The sequence below is a fragment of the Onthophagus taurus genome, chromosome 6 (genome assembly GCF_036711975.1).
Source record: "Onthophagus taurus isolate NC chromosome 6, IU_Otau_3.0, whole genome shotgun sequence".
NCBI lineage: Eukaryota > Metazoa > Arthropoda > Insecta > Coleoptera > Scarabaeidae > Onthophagus > Onthophagus taurus.
The window spans coordinates 8967927-8994690 of record NC_091971.1 but is presented as its reverse complement, the minus strand read 5'-3'; the positions used below and the strand labels follow the sequence as shown (position 1 = coordinate 8994690).

Here is a 26764-nt window from a genome sequence, read left to right as displayed (position 1 = left end):
TATGTCTAGAAAATCTTATATGGCTTTCAATTTCAAATCTTTGAAATAGACTGTACCATAATTGCCAAATTTATGTTGCGTTGTTTAGTTTTGCCAGCAAGCTCGCAAACATCAATTAAACATAGATATCTTGCATTATCGCATCGTTGTCCGTACGCTTCTATGTATAGTACACCTCGCTGTTGCGATACCGTAATTACATTCAATGATTCGATAATCTATTACCGGTGTTGGTTACTTTCCTTCCGTTTCTACTATAATCATAGGAGGTGAAATACGTAGTATTGGTTTAACGATTTTAATAACTTGCTTTAATTACACAAATTTCTAATATTTTACCAATGTCTACAGTTATAATTTCTGGTACAAATCCATCAAACTAGTTGCATATTGCAGGTATCATTCAATACTTTCTCGAAAATATAGCTTATTTATGGATTTCTGTTGCCTCATTAGTCAGGGAGCACTCAGTGATGCGCATAATGTTGACTTCGGAGCAAAAGTTATAAAAAGGAAGTCTAATTGTCGCTCATCGCTGCTTTACTTTTTGTAAATTTATAAATCCTTCTTTTAATTGCATCTAGTCTTCCAAAAGCAGTGTGTAGTCGTTTGTAAACAATATCTAATCTCCTATTAAGAGTATCCAGTTTTTCATTTGCATTAAGTATTCTTCTGGAAGCAGTATATAGTTTCCATCAAGCAGTATCTAGTCTTCTGCAAATAATATCTAATTTTCTAGAACGAGAATTTAGTTTTCTATCCTAACTCCAAGCAGTATCTAGTTGTGGATATAAATAATTTAGACTACTATATATATGGACTACTATTAAGTCTCCTGCAAGCAGTATCTAGTCTTCTGCTAGCAGTATCTAGTCTTTTGCATCTAGTATCTAAGCTTCTACAAGCAGTATCTAGTTTTCTGCAAATAGTATCTGTTCTTCTATAAGCAATTTCTAGTCATCTATAATGAGAATTTGATTTTTGCTATTATCATATAGCTTTCTATATGCCATATTAAAAATGATTGTTGTTTGTCATCGAGTTACTCATAAAATAACAAAAATTTTACTTCTATTCTCTTTTATTTATTCTTTAACACATTAAAAATTTTAATGAGAATTAATTTTCAAACTGAGAATTATTCATTAATTTATTATACAACTTCCAAACTGCAATAATGAAATAGTTAAACCATCGTTCGACCTTTTCGCAATTACACATTCAGTAATTTGCAATTGTAAAATTGAAATTCACATTTACACCTTGTAATAATTGTGGCGATGTTGCTTTTAGATGACGCAATTATGACGATTCGAATATTTGTTTGTTTGTAAATTAAAATGTTCCATAATTATCCCGATTTATTTTATAATATTGTTTTTTGATGCTATAAAATAATGTTGAAATTTATTTGTTCGAGTTTGTAAACTGAAATCACAATACCTATACAGTGTGATATAGCAAAATGGTCGCTCGGGGGCAATCATCATCAATCACTAGCGACTACTAGATTCAGAGAGTGAGTGTGTTGTGCATAAACACGACCCCGAACTCGTTGTGAAAAAAGCACCCGCCGCGGTCGGTTATTGATGTCGTTAGTTGATTTATTGGCATCGCGGGTGTAATAGCGAGTTAAAAAGTTTTTAATTACCTAAACCGGTAGTCGAGGGTCCTCCCAACCAACCACTGGACCAATCGGGAGCTCCCAAATTTTGCCTTTGCTTCGCCAAAAGTCGAACAGTTAACGCATAAGTGAGCAACATCACCACCAGTGGGATGTAAAAACAAACTATTGAGCCTATAAATTTGTATGTTGCGTCAGGAATTTGGCACTCGCCTTGAATTAATACAGAGTCTTGATCCTGAAAAATAAAAGATGTTTTAAATATTGCATTATTTGATATTATCTAAACTTACTTTTGAATACATTAAGCTTAGTGGTAAACTCATAGCGATTGAAAGTAACCACACAAAAACAATTTTAAGGGTGACTCGTCTTCTTGATTTATTTCGCCCGAACTTCATTGGGTACCTCAATGAGAGGTATCTATCCACGCTGATCGTGCAAAGATGCATGATTGACGCCGTACAGAAAAGTACATCCAAACAAATCCATGCGAGGCAATAAATCGATGGTAACGGGAAATAACCTGAAAAAAAAATAGGAAAATGGTAATATTTATTATTGCAGTGAAACTAACGAGCGCGCGGTTGTTGACGATCGTTTCATGATTTTTACAGTTCATTAATCAACCGTTGACCGTTCGCCGCACATTTTAACTGGAAAATATGCATTTTTCATTGCAAAAAATTCATCGTTTTATTTACAGATCTATTTTATTTACGAGTCTGCATCTAATTTATTTTTATTGTTACTATTATTATTATTGCATATGAAAATGATGAAAATATAATTTGCGATATTGAACTTTATATGGTACTCAAATGCGAAGTGTTTTGCTTTGAACAATCCGATCTGTTGTTATTTATCCGACGATACTCCGCGGTTCTAAACCGCGTTCGCTGTTGTCCAATTTCCAAATTTCAATTACGACGTGGGCGCGTGGTTGTAATTAATTTCATTAGTTCTTTGACGGCGCCATATTCCACGTTTGAAACTGTCGGATTTTCCTCCCTTTATTGCGAGAGCCCACTTTAATGAAAGTGCCCCGGTTCGTGGAACAGCACTTATTACATCTGGCAATTAGTTTTTACTCTGTCACGAGAGGAACGTAATCCTTTTAGAATGACACCGAAGGGAGGATATTTTATTATATTAAAAAATCTGTTTTTTTTTTTTTGAATAAATTATTATATTCAAAGATTTTTTATTTAATTCTTAGCTTAGCCCTGTTTTTCCATTCCTCCTCTTCCTTCCACTCTTCTCTTCCCACATCAGTTCCTATGAGCTGTTATCTTGTGATGACGTCCTGCCAGCGTTTATGTGGTGTTCTGGGAGTCGCTTGGTGTCTGGTTTTTGCGTTTGGATTTTCTTTGCCAATCTTATCTCACCCATCCTTTCAATATGATTCCTCCAGTATCTTCTCCTCGATCTTGTTCATCTGACTACACTCGCACATCTCGCAGATCCTCTCGTTTATTACCGTGTCACGTCTATATAAGGGTTGGGTTGAGTTGGGCTTTGTGGCTCTCATGATTTGTTTGGTTGATGATCTTTTGACTCTTGTCTCGGCTGTGTGTATTCAGCGGTTGGTCTTACACAGTTTTTATAGATCATTACTTTGCTTTTTACCGTCATGTGTTCATTCTGCCATATGATGTCCCGTAGGCAACCAGATATTGCTGCGCCTTTGGTTACCTGTGACTTCACTTCATCTTCATTTCACTCCAACATATTTAAACTGCATGAGCTGTTGGATCTAGTTTTCACCGATCTCCAATTTGCATCATGTCAGAGCTATGGAAATGAATTTTGATTGTGTTTTTTGAGTAGAAATTTCCATGTTGAATTATTCTGCGCGTGTTTTTAGGTTGAGCCATCATCATTCTTACATCATCAGTGTGGCTTATGATTTCCCATTTTGTAACCTATATTAGTGTACTTGACGCAACTTATAATTTGGCTTTTGATTCTTGTTCTATTTTTCGTATTCAGTTATTAATTGATTATTTTAAATTATTAATACATTTATAATTTTCTTGGTTTTTTAAGATTTGCTTAGATATTTTTAATAAATAAATATTAAATCTGCGCAGATCACAACGTGAGGTCATACGTCTGTTGAATTAGAGGTAGGAAATTGGACAAATTGATCTCTTCGTCCCAAGCGCGCTTGAAATTTCATGAGTCGCATCAATCAAATCCAACGGGACAAAATAACGTTTTTTTTCCGACCTGATTTGCAACTAAAAATGACATTTCCGAGTATTTTTTGTTGGGGTTTAAAAAAAATCTAACATGGAAACTCAATTAAACTTAATCATTTTGCAGCATCAATTTGTTTGAAGTTATTTTTGGTTGTCCGAAAAAATGACATAAATTTTGATTAGATAATCAAGTTTCATGAATTAAAGATTAGTTTTTCAGTTTGTTGGAAAACTTAATACGTTTTATGCAGAATGCTCAAGTTTTCCTTAATTATACGTAGGTAATAAAGGGAAAGAACGATTTGGACAAGATTTCCCTTCAGGAGAAGATCAAATAACGACGACTCCTAGCTACTTAGCACAAACTTTGCAAGTGCAGTTGGTTAAATTTACTGATGCGACTCAGGTGGGAAGAGTAACATCTGTGCAGAAAAGCTCCGATTGTCTAAGAACTCTAAAACTTCTTTCCCGCAACTTCTCCGCCGTGATTAACCCTCAAGACGATTTTAATTACACGTGAGAAACTTGCAAGTTAAACCAAATTATTTGTTTAGTTAAACAATTTAAACAGGTTTTAATATAATATTTACCTGCTTGAAGATTCGATTACATTTTGTTTAGGAAAACTTTTCACCAGCATGAAATTTGTTTTGTTTTCCACTCGCTAGATGCGCTTGATATTGATATAAAAAGAATGAGCGAGCATATCGTGCGGTTTTCTTGGAAACTAAAATCCGATCCGGTTCAAACTTGTTCCGTGCTGAACTCGGAAACGACCTAGCTCGCTTTCGATTCACTAAAAAGATGTAGAAAGTTTTTAATAAAACTTCGAATCCATCTAGCACGGTAACTTTCGTATAAATTTCTTGACGACTAATTTTCATAGATTAAAATGAAATGTTCATTGATTGATTTAAAATTGAGAATTTACCCAATTATATTAATGGTTTAAGCGAGGAAAAGTTTTTAAGTAATTTTTATAAAAAAACGTGATCGAATTAATCTCAGAATTCTATCACGAAATGATCTATCTATCTAACCATTGTTGTGGTTCCAAAATCGAGGTGAGTTCGGAACCTTTTAAAACTTTGCAATATACGTGCTCTTAAAACAGTTTCCGTTGTGTTAACTATCTCCGGAAAGGAAAGTATCTATAAGCTATTAGCTATAGTTGACGAAGTTTGAGGAACGTATTAACCTTCAAACTCCTTTAATAATATTACAAAAGTTCAGTATCAAAACTTTATTTAGAACATGTAAATAATTTAAAACTTGATTTCTAATTTTATCGTCAGTTATAACTTAATGTTATATATGATTACCCAGAAATACCTAACTATGTATACATAACTTGAAGAGTTCACAGAAAAGATTGAAATCTCTCTTGTATATGTAACGAAACTAGTTCTTACTCTCTTTCTATAGAAATAAAACGAACTTTATAAAACGACCTGGCATTTCAGAGGAACAAAACTGATTTAGGTGAAGTTTTCGATATTTTTTTAGGTTCTGTAAAGGAAAATAATAATCAACAATTTGGCTTTAGGACTAATAAGTCCACACAGGACGCCTCTATGCTCATTTTGCCTGCTGTGGTCTGTTTTTTGACCTATCTAGGGCGTTCCACATTAGCTGGTACCCAGCATGTGTCAGAGACGGCCAAAGAGGCATTGGTAGGACATATCGGAACAGTTTATAGCATATTCCTTAAATCTGTAAATAGTAGTTCTAGCCACTATTCCACTTCTTTAGCTAATCAGATGGTTAACCAGTAATATGATTGAACAAGGCAATTTGATTTTTTTAATGTTATGTAATTTATCTTACTGCTCACTGTATTTTATTACTTTTAATTACTTTTAACCTTTAAATCGGATTTTTCATAAAACGTTATTATAATTAAAATAAAATCAGTATTTTAATGATCATTAAAATTTAGTATTGAAAATCTTAAATTATATGCCATTTTTCATTAAGAGGATAAATTAAGACAGCTTTTATGAAAGTTCTAGTTTACGTTGAAGCCGACCTTGGTAGTTTTACCTCGGACGAAATTGCAATTAATATTAAATGCCTTTTTATACAATCTCCGCTAGGATATTCCCAGTAATCCGACTTTTCCCTGGTTTTTGTTTAATTAAATTTTATTGTTGCCAGTCGTTGGGATGGATCGACGTCATTTATTACTAAAGGGGGAAACTAACCCACAAGAACCTTCGTTTCGTGATTCGTACTTTGCTAGTTCGTACTTTCCTAGTTCCTACTTTCCTAGTTCGTATTTTACGTACGTTCGTGGTGCCATTCTAGATTTACGCGACCGCAACCGGAGAAGTATTTATTTTCGGTGTGAATGTAAACGACGAAAAGCGAGCTCGTTTTCGCTAATAGAAGTGCAGCTGGCGTTCAACTCGACTTGAATGATAAATTCCACACTTCACGGGGATGTGCTTTTTTATTTTTATTTTTAAACCAAACAAGCAATTCTCGTTAGTGAACTAAAAATGTTTTTCTAATTTGTATTTTCACGCCGCCCAGGAAATAAAAAATGATACTCTGCCCTTTTTTTTATATATTTTTCGATCAATGTTTCTAATGAATTTTTAAAATTCATTTGCGGTTTTTTACGTTAAGCGGAATCATGAGAATTTAAAAAGACATCAATTTTTGTTTGGAAACTTCCATTAAATGTTAAATAACTTGAAAAACAAAAAAAAACGGAACTGTAAAGTAAGTTATCAATAATGGATTGTTCGTCCCGTGCAAATGGGAAAATTGAAATTGTTAAAATATGGAACTCCCCACTTTAATTTCGAAGTGAAGTCGTGCGGTCAAAAACTCGAAGAAACACAATATTGAAATTTCGTCTTGCTAGGGGACCTTAAATGCTTTTTCAGGGGGGCTGTTAAGAAACGAATAAGGTTTGGGAATAGGGGAGTCCCAATAGGACAAAAAAGTAACAAGGGTGGTTAAAAATGATCGCTTAACCGCGATGTAAGAACTAAAAAACATGACTAAGATAAATCTACGATAAAACGACCTTTAAGATATTAGTGATTTTTTTTTAGTTCAATTTAAATATTAAACTAGTTACCGAGCACAAAAACCTGCTAGTTTTCCCATAGAAAGTTATTTTTATTTTATTTTTCTATATAAAGAACCGCCAGCACGTGGAACCGGATATAACACGTAATATTAAATATTACATGATTTGATTCGAGTACATATAGAATTAGCCTTCTACGTATACAATATTACAATTTATGATCCGTTGGAAGCAATTGGCGACCCAGTCGAAGGACGCATTGAAATATGCACCCTTGAGGTTTTCCTCGATAACGACCATGGTTTTTCCGATCGAACGGTTATCGGTCTATTTCAAGATCGAAAATGCATTTTTAATTTTCGTCGCGTTCATGATACGTATAAATGGAAACGCGTGCGATGGTAAAATCGTTTAAGGGGCCGCATTAATACCTAATGGAGCGACAGACGTCAAATATGAGGGAGGTAACAATCGTATTGTGGGCGTTAAAACATTCGGGAAAGTGCAGCGAAAATAGAAACGGACGGAATAGGTGCATTAAGTCGAACTTATGAAATCTTCGTTTCGTCGTCGCCGGTTGACGAAATCCCGAATAATTGAAATCGGACGGTCGATATTCAATTTGGATTAGAACAAGCGAACCGTTTCGATGGTATTAAAGATTTAATAATAATAAAAGAGGAATAATACGCAATAAAATGGAAATTTTCCAATTAAATATTTTCCAAAAAAAAAATTGTTTGAGTTAGAATAAACACGAAAATATATTCAAAGTCGTTTAAAGAACATGACATTTTTAAAGTATCAAATTTTATGGAATTACTTTAAAAAGTGCATCGAAAAGTTTTTAAACTTGTTGCCTCGAAGCCACGCTTTTAGTTTAGCTTTACGTTCTCAGTAAAGTTATAAATTAATAGAAAATGGACACTGTGTCGTCATAGCACTTTATAATTTCACAGCATCAAGAGCAATGAATATTAAGTGAGTACAAGTACTTAAAAGTTAACGTCATGAAAGCAAGGTGTAAAACGAATGCGTTAAAAGCTCGATATAACGGATTAATACGTGGAAAATTTGTTAAAACATTTTTGAGATTGCAACGTTACATAACCTTAAACATAAACCAATGATAACCAATAATTGAGATATCGTTATGAAATGAAAAGCAGTTTAAAGCAAATTTAATGAAGATGTGATATATTGAAGGTCATTTCTTCAAATCTTCAAATTTCGGAGTTGCGATTTTTTGATTACAACCTCGTATAACCTCGGACATAAATATTGGGGTAATTAATCTTTATGTATCTCAAAAACTAATTGAGATATCGTCTTGAAATAAAAAGCAATTTACAGCAAATTTATTTAGCATTTAATGTTTTGAAGTCCATTTCTTCGAATCTTCAAATTTCGGAGTTATGATTTTTTGATTGTAACCTTGCTACAAATATAAATGTTAGGGTAATTAATCTCTATGTCAAAAACTAATTGATATATCTTTATGAAATAAAAAGCAATTTAAAGCAAATTTATCTGGTATTTAATGTTTTAAAGATTATTTCTTCGAATCTTCAAATTTCAGAGTTATGCTTTTTTTTGATTGCAACGTTACATAACCTCGAACATAAATATGGGGATAATTAATCTTTATGTATCTCAAAAACTAATTGAAATATCGTCTTGAAATAAAAAGCAATTTACAGCAAATTTATTTAGCATTTAATGTTTTGAAGTCCATTTCTTCGAATCTTCAAATTTCGGAGTTATGATTTGTTGATTGCAACCTTGCTACAAATATAAATGTTAGGGTAATTAATCTGTATGTCAAAAACTAATTGATATATCTTTATGAAATAAAAAGCAATTTAAAGCAAATTTATCTGGTATTTAATGTTTTAAAGATTATTTCTTCGAATCTTCAAATTTCAGAGTTATGCTTTTTTTTGATTGCAACGTTACATAACCTCGAACATAAATATGGGGATAATTAATCTTTATGTATCTCAAAAACTAATTGAGATATTGTCTTGAAATAAAAAGCAATTTACAGCAAATTTATTTAGCATTTAATGATGGTCTTCAACCATTTCTTCAAATCTTCAAATTTCGGAGTTATAATTTTTTGATTGTAACCTTGCTACAAATATAAATGTTAGGGTAGTTAATCTGTATGTCAAAAACTAATTGAGATATCGTTATTTAGTATTTAATATTTTGAATTCATCATTTTCAACTAACACTAGCAATAGAACTAACACTATATAGACCTAGAACTAGAACTAGAAACGTTCGGATTTAACCATCTTAAGAGTCGTACGGGTAAACCCGACTGTATCTGTTTCTAGGTCTACTGTTAGTTATACTTTTAGTTGAATAAAAATATACAATAATCTAGCATTGAATAATATCTAAAACTAGAACTAACCCTAGATTTAGATAGAATGTTTCTAGGTTTAGTGTTACTTCTAGTTTTGGTTCAATGAAAAATATACAACAGTCTAACTTTAAATATTTTGTACGTTATATCCGAAGTCGGTTCTAACGATATTCGTTATATCGAGGTTTTACTGTAGGTGCTTAAAAATTAATGTCATGAAACCAAGACGTTAAATACGTTAAATACTTTATCGATTGTTAAAACATGTTTAATTTAGTTTTGTGATTGAGTAAATTTCCGGTTTTAAAACTTTCGGTTTCAAAATTTCGTACAAAACCATAAAGTTAGTTAGTAAAATGGTAGAAAGAGGATGTGAAGGGACATTGCTGCGAGTGTGATGGTGTGTGGGCCGTTCCATTATTTTCCTCACCAGCGACGGCATCGCGACGTGCTCGTGTCGCCGTAATGAAATTTCACTTGCTCATATATCCCAAGCAACGCACCGACTAACAGTGCGATAATCTTGTTTGCAACTACATTAACGCGCCTAGTTTATGACGGATTACGGCTTTATTGGGCCCGTTTCATACCCGGCGACGCCTATTTAACGCCTGTTTCACGATAGCAACTGAATACGTCGTCATAACGACATTAAAAGTGAAGGGATGTAAACTGCTGTTTTAATTCATTTACAATCAATTCTAGTTTGGTCAAGATAAAGTTAAATTTAATGATTTCTTCGTGCATATTTGTGTTATTGGCAATAATATTTTGACACCAATTTGTAACAATATTTACTTTTATCTCTTTGATACAAAAATTTGAAAAGGTTTAGTTGGTTTGCTGCTTCGTGTTGATGGAGAATTGTATAATTACGCGAAAATGTACTTACTGGCTGTTTGATTAATCCATTTCATCCAAGTAGTGTATTTAGCGCACACTCGCATTTACTCACAGTTAGGACGAAATGGGTTAAAGTAAGCGTTCAATTAAATGTTTAATCAAACACAATGAACAAATTATACTAACATTTTCTAATTTTTAACAGTGACTAAAAAACCATTATTCTCCATTGGTGTAGTTAGTGTTAAAACTAATTAATATAAATTGCTTTTTAGCTGATAATCCATAAAGCTTTTTCTTTGTTCTTGCATTCTCTGTAATTTTTTCTATTCAGCTGCTAGTAAGATCTTCTTTCTAACATTAGCTTTCAAGTATTCATCAATCATCATTTTATATCTTCTTACATCATAAATCATTTGGCGTATTGTTTTATCCAACATCAATTCCTATTAGAATTATATGCCTTGAGTGGGCTTGATAACATTTTTAAGATTATGCCCAGAAATCGATTTGAATTGCCACCATTTTATGTTTTTCTTTTTTAAATGATGGCATAATATCAAAATTATGGCAAAATCCTTTGATTTGGTGATTTTGGATTTGAGAGAGAAGAAAGGAATCTAAGTGATGAATTGCAGAATCTGACTTTGTTGATTTTGATGATAGCTTTGTGGTGCTAAGGCAAAGCTTTCTCTATTTTTAATAATCTATATTTTATAAATTTGCAATATTAGTATAAAGAAGTTGTGAGCTAAATCATCATTTTTAGTGTCGGAAGTTTCCTATTATTTCAAAGTATAGTATATATTTAAGTCGTTAAATACTTTTTTCTTGAATTTGCGTTTTTTTTTGTAAGAATAAAAAAGCCGCTTTAAGCTTCTAGACTCGCCCCGGAAGTGTCCACAAACGTAAATGAAGCCCATATATATGCCATAGCTTTCGTTCTAGCTCGCAGGATCAAACGAAACCGGAACTGTTAATGCTCTCAGGGTCCTAATATTTGTTTAAGTCGTCCTTTGAAACAAGCCAGATCGGAATTACACGAAAATATGAACTTGAATAGCAAAAAGAATATGTTTAAAGAAATTCTTGCGATAAATTATTTATAATATAATATTTTAATAGGACATTATATTGTTCAAATATAATTTCCGCTTCCCATTATGCGATATCCGGCCAATTAAATTTTGGCGAAAACAAACTTGACTCAAGACTTAATCCAAAAGATAAATGTACTCGGCAAGTTCCCGGGGTGCGAACTTCAATATCCGAGTGCGCGGATACAATCTGCGGTTGCGATTTATTTGGTTGGAGAGTGTTCGTTAAACCGTCTTAATTGCGTTGTGTGTCGCGAAAACCGGGAAAACGAACTCGACGAAACTCAAAAGTTGAACATTTCAACGACGGAAGTTACGAATCGATTTTCTTCTGAAGGCCCGGGTAAAGGGAACGTTATTGGAACTATTCAAAGTTTCCGGCATCGTCGCCGTTGAAAGCCAAAGTAATTATTTGTTATCGTCCCGTATTTGTCAACTGGTGATTTACGATAAGAGTTCTTTTGAAAGATTTTTCTATTTATCTAATAGGTACTAACCAAGTTAATTGAATAGGAAATGTTTAAAAGAGAACTCATTTTTAAGAAAAGATTTTTCGAATTAAAAACATTTTTATAAAAGGATTGGATTAAATCAAAACCATGATTACATTTGGTACCAAAACCAAGAACAAGTTAAGAGAACTGAAGAGAACGCATAGGATTCTTAATTAAATTGAAACCCTTAAACCTTACTCTCGTTCACGAACCGAGAATTTGTCCTCGCTTCGTCTCAAACCTCTTGACCCAAAGCGCAGAATTCACCTTTTTACACGAATTAAAGTGTTGAGAAGTTCTAGAAGGTTGGGTATTTTTAGCAATCTTGCTTTCATCATAAAAAAAGGACCGCAAAAATAGGTGAAGTGAATAAAAGTAAAAATCGTTTCAAGTTATTCAAGCATCAAGATAAAAAAAGACGAGCATAAAAGATTTTTCACTAACAAGGGTTAGATCGGAAGTAAAGCATTTGAGGGGATCAACTTCTAAGAAGAGATTGTAAGATCGCGTGATTCACTCAACTCGTAAGATCTCTGCGGGAGATGCCAACATGTGTGGAGGATGGTGTGGAAACCACACGTGTTCGCTAGAAAATTCTCACCTAACCCTACTATATCGAAATTGCTTTTCGTGGCGAGAAATGTCGTGAGTGAAGCTATATCATCGAATACGGAGGGGTGTCAACGAATTCTTTGGGAAGATAAACTGCTATTCAATCGAGTGGAGGTGATCGGAAGCTGGGATAAACACCACACATATATAAAAGAGAAAATAAAAGAAAAAATGTGTGACTCAATAAAGTGTAGAGTTTTTTGAATAAACAAAAAATTAATTTTAGATTATATTTGAGAAAAAGTCGTTTAATTGATGCAGTCTACGAATAGACCAAATTGTATACAACCGTTATCGTAAATGTGTAATTAGCTGAAAAGTATGGGGCACTGAAAATAAACTGCTGGCAGATTTCCCTGTAAATGTAACGTATTATAAACCGTTTTACCGATTGCGCTTTTGCGCGGCCAAATCGTTTATAAGCGTAATGGCTTATCGATAAACAAAAATTTCAACACCGACGTTAATTTTGACGCCTTAAAAAAGAAAAAATGCTTTCAAAGGGAACGTATAAATAATAATTCCGAAAGTATGAGTCATTTTATATAAAAAATAATTATTTAGGTTTTACAATAAATAATCGTTTAAAAAAAGAATTACTATCTTGGATTACAATATAAACTATAATCAAAATAATTGTGATTTTAGAATAACAACTTCAAAGTTCAAGCCTTAATTAAGAGGCTTAACCTCATTCTCAGCCAGAAGAGGGAGATCGTTGATGTTAAACTTTAAACGAAACAAAATTGTATTATCGATGTGATATCCTTGTGAAGCGAAAACAATTAAGTTGTGGAAATTAATTGCTTTTTGGTTTAAAATTCTTTAAGAACTGGTCAAATTTTATTTGGTATTTTAAAAATATTTAAAATCTAACATTGGAACTTCATAATTTTTTAAGCGTTTGAAATTGTTTAAAATAATTTTTAATCATTTGAATATCGCAGAAAATTTGCATAATATGTCACACCGATGGCGCTAGGGTAATCGTTAACTCAGAGGATGACCTGCATAAACAACGATACTTCAAAAACTAAATGCTGGGTGGTAGCAAGGGTGCCAACAAGATATAAGAATTTTCTTACTTGCGTGTGTACATCTCAAGCACTTACGACTGAGCAAAGACCTAATGTTGTCTAATCAATAAAGCATTCGCAACCTCAGCCTGCCTACAAGATACTACATCGTCGAACAAATGTATGCCTATGAATAGTAAAGTGTCACTTATGGCGTTAACTAAGAGCATGATAAAAGTAGCAGAGCTCCGATTTGACAGAATTAAGAATTCCGACATCAAAAGCTCAGGACATTCTGACATGTGGAAGCCATAAAATGCCACCTAAGAGATTGCCGAAAATTAAGTTTACATATAATTCGCCTAGAATCATCAGGCCACCAAAGTCTCTGCTGGCAGTCAACTCCTCAGAAGATATTTCAGATGCAGATCTTGTCAAGAACAAAAGACCCAATGCTCTAAAGAGAAGGGAAGAAGAAGAGTATTACTAATAGGGGCAAAAAATTAAGTCTGAGTTTCTTAATATTGTTTATGCTCAGGATTTTTTCTTGTAATGCTGTCAATTCCTCACGAGATTGTACTTTTCTTCTTATTTATGAAGAATCTGGCAAAAACCTTGATGATGCTGTGAATCTTTACGCTCAGCGTATTCTGGTCAAGTAAAATAGTTTGACTCTCAAAGAAATGTTCAACTTACAAAATTGAGCTGTCAATGAATGAGTTGTTAATCAATCAACTGGTTATGTGTTGTGTCTATGTACTGTCACCGTATGGTGTGGTAGGATTGGTGTCAATTTCATCATCCATACATCACTAAAAGCAGTTTAATTCTTTGTAAATATCAATTTGTTACTTATTCTTAGAAACAATTGACATTGTCATAAGTAGAGATCGTTTGCGATCAAATCATCGAAATAGGTGTTATTGTATTAATTGTACCGCCTGGACCACAAATGACCTTGGCTTATTTCAACGAAGTCATATATTCTTCAACCTAAGTTTAACCAAGGTCGTTTGCGGTCGATATGTGTTATTCAATTTTGTATCGATATAATATTAATCGGCTTAAACATGTTAGAGATTTCCTGTTCTAAACTTAATTACGGCCTAGACACTCCAAAATGGGTTTTCAAATTTGTATCAATTGTAGCGCCTCGGCCGCAATTGTAGCGACCTCTGGTTAATTAGGATATGTTGTACAATCTCCCCAATAAATTAAGCTTGAGTTGCGAGATCGCCTATAGTCGAGACGCTGCAATTCGTATGGTATCAATTTTGTGATATAATATCTATTGTAGCAACCTCGGCTTAATTAGGCCATGTTATACATTGTCTATTTTAAATTTAGCTTGCGGCCCACTGCAAAATGTGTTAATCAACTGTAAATATTCGCTAACTTATTTATTTTACCACTTATTGATTTTTTTAAATTAAAATCTTAATGCATTGAAAATATTTCCAATTTAAAACGTATCGATCTTCTATTTTCGGTACCGTTTCCATTTGCCAGTAATAAAGCTGATCCGTTGGGTCCTCGATTAAATCGGTTTAATTCGGGGTTGAATTTATATTTAATTTGGAAGCCGTGGTGTCTGTTTGGCGAAGGGCATTTTGTCAGCGGTTTTCTATTAGCCTCGCGTCGGTTTCAATCGGAAAATGTCAATCGGTTCATCCAACATCAACCCAATTTCTGCTAAGGTGAGGAGGAAAAATGACCCGAAATTGGTAGCTTCGGAACCAGACCCTCAGTTTTGCGGACAGCTTTGGGATATGTTAGATTTGTTCGCGAACGGTTCATTAAACGTAATCCCTGGGATTTATTCTTTGGACGTTCCGTTGTTTACACTCTTTCCAGGGATCAATTCACAGCTGGCTGCTTATTAACGTTTTATGAATAATTGAGAGTTATTACTTAAAAAGTATAATGTGACTGTTATGTTGTATATTATAATAATAAAATTATGTTGTTTATATTTGAATTTAAATTGAATAATATATTAAATGGTATGTACATTATTGTGTGGTGGTGTGGCAATTTTTGGAAATGAGAGGATATGGAACGGTGTTGCCAAAACGGTTGTGTACATTTCAAAATTTGGACGTGTCCGTTCGTTTCTCGTTCATACAGAAAACGCTATCATACACCAAAACCGATCCATACGTTGTTCGTCATTTATTTATGGAACGTCCTTTCAACCTAATTTAAAATCGATATTTCGAGTGCCTAGGGTATTCCCACGACTATAATACAATTGTCGATCAAAAGTTGATCATCGAAACACCACCGACGATATTTTAAATTATTTAAGTAAAAAGTTAATTATCTTTTCTTTTTCTTTTTCAGGTGAGTCGACTAATTTTTTTGCAAGTAATTAACGCTAATTACATGGTCTATTAACTTTGAAGATATAATGTAAGGTAGGTACACATAAAATTCAACGATATTAAGGAGCATTAAGGAGTTCGTTTAAAATTCCCACCTCATTTAAGCATTTGCATTTAGATTGGAAGTGGTCGGGATGTCTTTTCGATCCATTTGAAAAATAATTTTTTTGCTTTTCTACTGCTATCGTAGAAAACATGTATTGATTGATGATAAGAGTAGGGCCAATGTTTCCTTTCCGTGTCAGAGGTCATTAAGGAAGCAACGCTATTGCGGCGTTCACATTAACGGATACGCGGAAACAACTCTATTGTGCTAAGCCATTATTGTTTTCCTTTCGGATAAACACGCAAAAATTTCAAAACCATCATCTAAGAAGTTTATATTTAAAATTTTTGCATGCTTCTTTTTATCTTAATTTGTTTTGTTAAGATTTTTCCCTGTAAAAATTTGCAAATTAAGCTTTTCATTATAATCGCGAAGGTAGAAAATTGCAGAATACGGGTATTTAAAAAATCCTTCATTTTCGAACGCAGCTCCTGATGACGAAGAAAAGTGGCGTGACGGCCAACAAAGGCAAAAGAGGCACAAAGTGGCCTGTTTCATTATTCATCGTATTTAATGATTGCTTTGAACCTTGACGTTAAACCGCGTACAATGTCTGACAACTACGACGTTCAACCCGTGTACACATAAGAGGATTTATAATTAGTATACCTTGATACAAAAAATAAGAAATACCTAAATTTAAATAATTTTTAAGTTTTTGTGCTAATACCGAGTTTATAAACTTTCGAAAATATTTTATTTTTTACATAATATATCACCTAGAAAAGTAGAACTAAATCCCTCTTGGAATTTGTTTCTTGGGGCGAGTAAAAGAGTGAATAACCACCCGGTAATAATTCACGGAAAACCTTAATACAAACACCACCAGTTTCTGCACGCGCCAACAACAAATGGGCAATAAATAGATAAAAGCTGGCGGTTACGTATGGACATTAAACGTTTAAGATTCAGATACACGCTGCGATTTATGTCACATCTATAACTTACATTGTCAAAATTTCATTCATATTATTTTATAACATAACACTTTACGAATATACCAGATAAAACGTTTTAGAAACAAAATTTTTTAATAATAATTGATTTATTATTACTATTTTTATTAAATTTAAAAATTTTCTGGTTAATCATTTTACACAAACGCAAAATAATAAACATCCCGCGTTTCTGTAATCCTCCATAAACGAGATCGAATAAATCTGCTGCAAAATTTGTTTGTTTAACTTTACACCGATCTCGTTGCCGTCGTTCGTTACGCGGTTGGGAATTTCGCGAACGGATCACCTTTTTGGACTCAAACAACAACCTATCCAAAGTGTTTTTCCCACCTCACCGTCGGATCCTTTCAAATTATTATTGCGCGATCAAACGCTTTTACGTCAAAACATGGTTAACCTTCGGTTTAGTAGTTGAAGGAAAATTCAAAACGACGATGTTGATTAAGCTTGTTTATTATACGAATTAAAATCAAATTAACAAATTTAAATATACTTATAATGTAAAATCGGGCATGTAATGATTTTATGCAAAAAGGGACGTCACAAATTCGTCGTCGTCATTCTCAAAAGCGTTTCAATTCCGGCTTTCCTTTCGGAACGTGGGAATTCAATGAATGCTCACTGAATGCATTTTGAACGGGTGCGCCTGGGTCTGCCACTCGTTTCGTAGTCATTTCCGAATGCATCACGGGACATGTATAAGGATTTTTAAGTACCTCTAACTTGGTATGGTTTGAAACAGACTTACATTTCTACATTCTCTGTTGATATCACGCGTCCTTTTCACGTTGAGAGAGGATGCGTGTGTTTATATTTGGGAATTGGAATAGTGGGGATAACTGGGTGTAGTGGTTTTAACTGTTAAATCCTTTATAATTAGCTATTTTGGGGGGATATTAAAGTTTAAAGCAAATAATTTTAATTAATATTTGGTTGCACGAATGTTATCACCTCATTTCTTCAATTAAAACTTAATAACTTTAATCAGTCGACCAATAATTTCTCTGACGATGAGTATTTACGATCAAATTTTATAAATAAAAGGTTTTTTCGATAGCCATTTCAGGTATTTTGAAAATGTTCACTTTTTCTAGTTTATTCGTCATCGTTTTAGATCTTGTGACACCATTTTTGCTGCCATGAGCAGAACGACTAAACCATGAGTAAGGGACTTGTGTATATTGGAAATAAAACCTGGACTTGTTTTGTTTTGAAAATATTATTTTTTGGACTTATTGCTTTTTGTAAAAAAATGTCTGAATTTGAAGCACGGAATAAATACAGTTTGAAACAGAACCCAGAGTAATGCTTACTTCAAAAAGAGATTTTTTTGACTTTGTGTTTTGCAAATAAGTTTCTACTCTGAAGTTTTTCCATCAACAAAAGTCTGCAAGCATTGTAGGTTCACAACTGCCTTGATATCGCTACTCAAACTCCGCTATTTTCAAATGAAAGGATTTTTAAAAATATATTGCATTGGAGTTTATGATAGGTATGTAGCATTAATAAATTAATGCAATTAATGCAATTTTTCATGTAAATACATTCTAGCAAACTGAAAAGTTGCAAAAATCATTATGTATGTAAAAATTCAATGCTCACAGATTCACCAAACGTTGCAACATTCAATAAAGTGTTGCAAACCAGCAAAACTACTTTTAACTATGTATTAATAGAACAATATGACATCTTACTTTTGCACTTGAATGTTTCTTGTGGACCTTACAGAAAAAGTTTAATTTGCAACTTCAAGGGAGAGAAAGCTGGAGTTGAATGCATTTACCAGAAAACTGGTGTTTTGGGAATTCCAGTTTTTCAGTTTAACTTTTTCGTACTTTCAGAAAAACATTTCAACATCTTTTGCAACCCTACGACGGTAAATACCATGAGAAAATAATTTCTAGCGTAAAACATGGCTTCAAATCTCTTTTTAAAGATTTTAATGGGATATCTGATAGCAGAATTTGTTGTTTCAGCTTCCACGGAACTAACACTAGACTTAGAACTACAACACCTCTAACACCTGTTAAGCTTCCGCGAAGTAAATCACAACTGTTAATTAATTAATTGTTATCTTTGTCCTATATCGACATGCCAATTAAGAAATCATTTGATCAATATTTCCTTACAAAAAGTATAACAGTAATAGAATTGATTTATTGTTTTGTTATTAACTATTCAATAGTTTTCGATTAAATATGTTCGTTATAAACGAAATGGAATATCAACCAGGTTTATTGACGTCGTGTTCCAAACATAAATTATCCTCTAATCGTAATCGGCTCCAAAGCGACAGGGTCATATATTATATCTATTCAGAATGTGATATCAACACGAATGTCATCGTTACCATCAAAATCGCGGTTATGATCAAACGATTCATATTTGAAAATATACGAGGAATAAAGAATATAAAAAACATCGTAAAAATAACGATTATGAATATAAAAGCGTTCATTATTAGGTTGTTTGTTGATTACATTTTCTGCAAGATATTGTTATTGTTACATGAAAAGATTGAAATAGCGGAGATACCACCAGGCTATTCGATATATTACCGTGTAGCTGAAGGGATGGAATGTAATCAGTACATTCATCTTCCTTGTACTGGCGATTTAAAAGCATTTAGCCGGAAGCGAACCCGCGTGTACCTACGGGATGGTGGCGTTACCCGTTTAATTATTTCTATAACATTGTGGGATCCGCATAGAGAACAACCATCCAAATTGCAACAACCGACCCTTATAACGTGTATAACCCGAGTAAATACACCGAGCAAGGATGCGAAACAATCTCGCGAATAACACGGAAACAAAAACGACAATGTTCATGTGTACAGCAATTGACTCTCTCTATCTACTGTATATGGTGGCGAATACGGCAGCTTCGACCAATATATTGCAAATAGGATATCGCCACCACGGATAGGAACCTATCGATTTTACCCACACCGTGGCATCAGATAAACCCAAAGGATCTTATCGTGTCACTTCAAAATAGATTTTCTTGTTATTTTAGACACTAACTATATTAAACCTAAATCCATAGGATCTAAGCATGAAAAATATTAATAAAATGTGTCGAACTCAAAAAGTTACACAAATTTATATCAACTAACTTTTTAGTAACCCATAAAAAAATTTTAGTGGATATACATAAATATTTGCAATAAAACTTTCCAACTAACTTTCAAATTCGCCGTTATAGAATCCAATTTAATTTTGAGTCCTATTCATACAAACATATAGATGCGAGTCATAACAACTTTGAAAAAGTCGAAAAAGTTAATCAAAAATTCGAGTACTTCGTCATCGAATAACACATTCCGGGAGAGTCCATTTAGCCGAAGCTTTACAGCCCAACGCTTTGCTCGTAAAGCTCGTCATTCTACATTCGTTGTACACTACTACATTATGAAGAGGCGACAACGTCGAGACAGAGAGGACCATTTTCAAAAAGCTCAACAAAAGGGACAACGACGCATACAATCCGTTAGAAACGGACGTCCATCCAACAAGAATGCAACGCTAATCACCGCGACGACGACGACAATTAAACCGGGATGGGAAGAAAGCTCGCTGCAAGCTTTCGGAATAATATGCAAACCGGAAGGTTCATTTATCAAACCACATCCGACGACTCCGACGCGATCCCTTTTTTTCGACGCGCGCTTTTTGGAAGGAGGACTCTGGACCGGGATGAAAAGTTTGAGAGGCTGAATGGTGTTCACTTGGTATTCAGGACCTGGGAGGATGGTGAAAGCGCTCGATTGAACGCCTGGATTTGGATAGGAAGTATCCGACTTCATTCGGGGTAAGTTTAGTGGAAGAAATTTACGTAGAAAGAATGTCAGAAATTTTAAGAAAAATAAAAATTATTCGAAATCCCTTTGAAAGCTTTTAAATTTTTAACGCGAAATTCCTCAAAATCATTTTTAAATGGAATATAAAAGCTTTCATTACTTAATAATATTTTAAATTTTCGGGATTAATTGCCCATTAAATTGAGGTTATAAATTTAATACTATAGTAAACACGTCCGACGATTGTTCGCAAGTGTTCTCAGTGCGTGTACTTTACGGTATTGCATAGTAAATGTTTGGGAAGTTATTGATCGAAAGGGGCACGTGTTGGGAACTGATCCATGAATATCACCGGAAGCCGTAAATAATTTAATATTTGTCAACAAAATCATTATTTATCAAATTAATTTTTTTGTAATCAATACTTTCCAATTCCGTTTATCTCAACAACTTCTCATACAGATAATGACCTTCTCTTTGCATTTTCTTTTGGTAATAAATCAGAATATTTCTAGGTCGCAAGACGAGTTTTACCACGGCCGGAGATTAAAATCCGACCGCATCCGACTCTATTTCCGGTCAGAACGGTAATTCCCTCCTCCGTGTAATATCAATTTGCTTCATGTCCTTCTCAACATTGATTATATCCGAGCAGTTTTCATCGATCCTCATAGAAAAAAATTAGTTTACATTTTTTTCCTTCGATTTATTTCAAATTGCTTCCGTATTTTATACTATTTATCATTTTTGAGAATGATGGGGATGTGGGGGGAAGTAATCGATACGTTTTCGTTTAATAAACTTAATTAGTGTTTACGTAAGGACGTTGGCGTCTAATTGCGTCATTGGGGCTGTCCATCAGGTGGGCAATTATCAGATTATCTAGCGATTTTGAACCACGGAAGAGTTGCGGTAATCTGTCGCTTTAATCCGAAATGTGAGAGAGAGCTAAAGGGATGATACGTCGAGATAATCGAACTTGGGTTTGGCATCATTACGATCCTAATCCTTGTTGATTTGTCCCTGATAGATAATCAAAAATCAATTACAGGATAGGAATAAACGGATTTAATGGATGTTGACATGCACAATTTTTTCATTAATTAATTTTTTTCTTTTACCTTTATCTGAACCAATTAATTTCCTTAGAGATTAAACAATAGTCTAATTATAGAAACGAAGACAGTTCCTTGCGTGACCGAAACATTTTAGTTGATCTATCTTGACCTGAGGCACGACTCCCAATAAAGAGTTTGGCTAAAATTGGCGAGCCGTGCGTCGCGATGACGTCAGGACTTGTTTGAACACGACTTTCATTCTAAAAACTTATTTGTAAACTTGACTTTGCAAACAGAAGGTTACTTTTTAGTATCTCCTTTTTTAAATATATTGTTTTTCATTATTGCCAACAAAATTATATACCTTCATTGAAATCATTTCAGCCGGACAATTACTGCTATTGTGTATTCCGTTTGCAATCCGATCCTTTGTCATATATTGATGACCTCAGGATATCATTATGTTCGTTATTGCGGATTTATCGCACGTGTTCCACGTTGCGTTCTCGGTGAGATATTATTATTCTAGTCGTGTCCAGAAATTAATGAATCTTTTTACGAGACGAACTTTTCGGGGTAATCGATAGTTGTGTTGGGATGAAACTGTAAAGAAATAAAAGCCACAACTTCCGAAACGTCTCGCCAGACCTTCATTTAGTTAGTAATTCCGAATGGCGAAGGGTCTACGTTGTTATTTAATTAATAGGAAGGGATATAGACGAAGTCGTGTTGGTTTATTAAAGTTTTAGTGAAGTTAATTTTTAATTATAATTCCCTCTCTCTGTTAGATGATAACAAAAATAGAATGTTAGGGTAAAATATCGAATTTCATAATCTAAGATTATAAAATGTTTAATAATACGGTAGTAACTCCTCGCCCTTTCCTGTTTCCAGCAAATCAGTGATTCAAAGGTGTGACAAAGCTTAGAATTGAAAATATCGCCAAATAAGTGAATTTAATACAAATCATACAATGCATCATGCGCTGATTATCAGGTATTGATTAGGAAGGGCGAAAAACGTTGCAGAAGTTAAATGGAGTGACGCAGAAGAATATGAAGATATGACAGTGAAAGACCGCCATCTTTGAGATATAGCAAAAGACCGATTTTTAACATCAGATATATTGTTGATGAATCCGCAAAATCAAAGCTGTCAGGGCGGTAGCCTTAAGTATTGAATGGAGAATATGGCAATGTTAAATTTTCTGTTATAGATGAGATGTACCAAACTATGGGGATTATGATATGGGGTGCTATAACTTGTGGGAGTAGGTCTCGTTTGGTATTCCTCCAAGACAACGTGAATCTTTAGCGATATGTGGATGAGGTGTCAGAACCTCATATTCTTCCATTTCTTTACTAGTTAGAACACACACTTTTGCTCCACCTCCTTTTACTGCCATAGCTTCTGACTTCCTGATCTTTTGCCCATCGAGCATGTTTGAGATAATGTGAGGAAGAAACTAAGGAATTACTCTCCAAGCTCTACAGCACAAATTACAGATTCCTTAGCACAAAATACCTCAAGAAGTAATCGACCATCTGCTAGAATCGATGCTACGAAGAGTATTAATGCAATTGAGTTTATGTTTTGCTTTTTTTTCTTATAACTCTTCTTGTCAATTGCTGCTTCAAACCTAACGTTTTCTTGTCTTACGATATCACTGAAGAATTCTTCTTTTTGGTAAAAGAATTACGAAAAAATTATTGGACCTTATTAGTTACGGCTATGGTCTAAAAACTTTGGCTACTCACCCAAATAATTTAACAGGTATCGCGTAGAAAGTTTACTCTTTACGATAGGACCTGCTGTCACCACACCTGTCCTCCCATCGCTGTGTCGTAAATCTTAAGTTCGGCCGACAATGCGGAACTATAGGTCGTAATTTCGCCCTAGACTCCGATCGATATATCTCGGCCGGTATTATTAATTTACACCGGCCTGAACACGTTTCCCTGCGACCATTATTCCCTAACAATAATAACCTGGAACATTAAAAGGACGCGGTCGCACACATTTCCAACCCCTTATTGTGTTACATTCTGTGTTATCGTCATCATTAAGCCTAAATAATGATTTTCATTAAATTCAGGACTAATGATATTGATTCTCAAAAATCTTAGATATTTTAAACAACTTTTATTATTTTTTGTGTATCTTGAATATGTGTTTAACGTTTCGGATGCCATGTTGCAATCTTCTTCAGAAACAAGTTCAAACTTGAAGTTTCTATTTCTAGGTTTAATGTTAGTTCTAGTTTTAATTTATGTTGTAGTTGTAAAACATTTTTTAAATAGCGAAAAATAATAAATCAATGAATTCTCCAATTATAATAAATTTTATCAATCCGCATTTCTTAGAATGAAATATTTTTAAATAAGTCCGGGTATTGTTTGAAAGATTTAAAAAAAGACACAAAGAGCAATAATGAATCCAAACTAACGACCAAAAATATTTTTATAAGCAAAAAAAAGGATAATACAAAAAGGACTGGCAAATTACGATGACTAGGAACATCTTCGACTGCCATTTCTATTTTCGTTAAAAGTAAACACACGTCCCAACGAGACCGAGAAAAACTCGGTAGCCGTAAATATTTGACAGATGGTTACATATGCTTTTTAATATTAATATAAATAGTTTACGGCTCGCATTTGCTTTTAATTTTAACAAGCCGTCGGTTTACATTTTTCCCGGACTGATATGTTCTTTCAGGTTTTCATTAATATTTTTTTCCTTTAAAAAATAAAATGCGAACCGACGTAACGATAACGATATTTAACGCCGAGATGATTTTAATAAAATTAAGGCTTGTTTGTCAAAAAAATTTTATTTTATTAGATTTTCGTCCCCCTCTTGTCTTTTGTACACAACATCAATTAATCTCGGGAAAACTAATTGGGCGGGATATTTTAAGATTCATAACTTTCTTTGGAGGGAATCGATTTCTTGTTAACAAAAGTTTATGTCTCGGTATTGTCACCGGATTCGAGAGTACATGCAAGATAAGACTATTTTTTTATGTCGCTACTTTACGAGCGAGATTATCTTCGTGTTAGTTATTCTCCGGTTTCATTTCGTTGTTCTCTAGCAAGAACTCATAAAACTTTTGTCGTATAGTTTCGTCCAAATTTCATCTTCAAGAAACTCGAGTACATAAAAAAAACGTTAACTTCGATATGATTTTGTATACAAGAAGATTAAGAAAAACAGTTCTTCGTGCTTGTGGTAATGCAAACATAATTTAGCGAGCAGAAACACACATTAGCGCTTGTAATGGAGGCATATACGTGCGTAACTTGACATTCCAACAGTTGTTCAATGTACTCGAGCTTATATCTACGTGTATTTAGGTAACGTAGCAGGAAATCAATAACGACGAAACAGAATTTGCTTTGGCAAGCACAGATACTATACCGCTAACTTATTTTCTAGTTCAATTTTATATCGAATGTTTTATACAACGCATTAATAAATAAATAGGAGGTTTAAATCTTTTTTTTAATAGGTATTAATGTTTCGCATAGCGTATGAAGCATGGGGTTGTGTGACACACGCAACTTTCTCTGATTGCATGTGTTTCAAGGTTAATAATAGGAAAAATGACGTGAAAGCATAAGATTTTAATGATTTAATGATTTTGATAATGTCAAAGATTCTTTTGTACGTTTGAAATACAGTTTTAAGTAGGGAAATAAAAATTACTACTTAGACTGCTATTTAGACTTTATGCAAGTGTGTCATCAGCAATATCAACAATGCTAATATCTTTTAAAAGTTCAGGATTGATCAAAAGATTTCGAGATTCTCTGTCGAATCGAATTTGGCGATGTTTTATTTTGGTCTGATCCAGACATCTGAGATAATCGTGTATGAGTTCTTGAGATTCACGAGGTTCGCTGATGTCAGTATCTGATATGTATACGGTATCTGGCGAAACATTTCAATTAAATGCATAAATTTCGCTACCTCTAAAGCCGTCAAAAGCAGTTGCAGGTGTTGCAGCACGAATTCATGCAGTTGATTTTTTTATTGAATGAACTGATTAGTCTCCTGATGGAAATAGGTTTTTAATTATCCCAATACTGATCTGCCTAAAGGCTGTAGAGCTGAAATTGTGCGACTAAGTAAACATAATAAAACTATATCGTTCTCAGCAACTTGCAGCATGTCTGGTGCAGACGAATATAATGTTTATTGTTTCAAAAATGTTCTTAAACTTTCTCTTCGATGCAGGAGATTCAATCGAGATAAATAGAGTTTACTGTCTATTTCAGTTATAATTTTCAATTTGTATTATAAACCATTCATTGAATTAAATTTGTTACTTTATTTTACTACGTAGCCTTATTTCATATGTTTATGATTGCATTTGACTCAATAAACCCTGAAATACAATTTTCGTACCACTAAAATCCAACTGTAACTTTAAAAGCTACTTTGAAGCGAAAGAGGATCTAACCTCTCTAAAAAGGTGGCGCTCGGGAGACCGTACGATCCCGTTTATTTTAAGAGTATCAACCCACGTATCCGCAGAATCGAATCGAAATAGGAATGTCACACTGTATTATTAATTCTGAACGGAAAATCTAATAAGAAGTAAATTTTCCTTTAGGCTTTAGCTTCTACAAAAGAGCCTTATGTTGTTTTTTGTAACTTTTATTCAAAAAAATTGTGTGATAATTCTTCGTTCATGTTAATATTCGACATATTAATTTTTAAAGGTTCCTCAAACGTAAATTTAGAGCTGGCATCGGTCGTGTAAAGATTGGCATCGCATTTACATAACGTCAACACAGTGAGTGCTAGTTTTTAGACACTTTACAATTCCTTGTAGAATGTCAAATGCATTAAAAATGCTTAAAAAAATAAACCGTTTCAACATTATTCTAACCTATGCCATTTATTCTAATAACTAGGAAGTTTCCATATTGAGGTTGGATCGGTTTTTGCTACAGTATAGATTATGAAATCAGAATTCAATTTAATTGAAACGTTGACAACGGATATCCTAAAAATCGTATTTAGCAATTAATTCAATTAATTCATTATTAATATATCAATTTACCTCAAATTGTTTCACGGGCGCATGAACAAACACAGTGCGCAGGCTAGTGACAACAAACAAGCATTGGTAAATTCAGC

The 26764-nt window shown here is 33.6% G+C and overlaps 2 protein-coding genes across 2 annotated transcripts in view; one reads left to right on the top strand and one right to left on the bottom strand.

Moving 5' to 3' along the window:
* LOC111427851 (26S proteasome non-ATPase regulatory subunit 1-like) overlaps positions 1–26764 on the top strand; it is a 112226-nt gene that overhangs the window by 19458 nt on the left and 66004 nt on the right. The window lies entirely within an intron of this gene.
* Positions 1–26764, bottom strand: part of LOC111427852 (5-hydroxytryptamine receptor 2B) — a 36658-nt gene that overhangs the window by 4525 nt on the left and 5369 nt on the right. The window contains exons 2-3 of the mRNA XM_023063194.2: positions 1918–2150; positions 1652–1862 (exon numbers count right to left, since the gene is read on the bottom strand). Of these exons, the coding sequence (XP_022918962.2) occupies positions 1652–1862; positions 1918–2150 (444 nt within the window). The remainder of the gene's footprint in view (positions 1–1651; positions 1863–1917; positions 2151–26764) is intronic.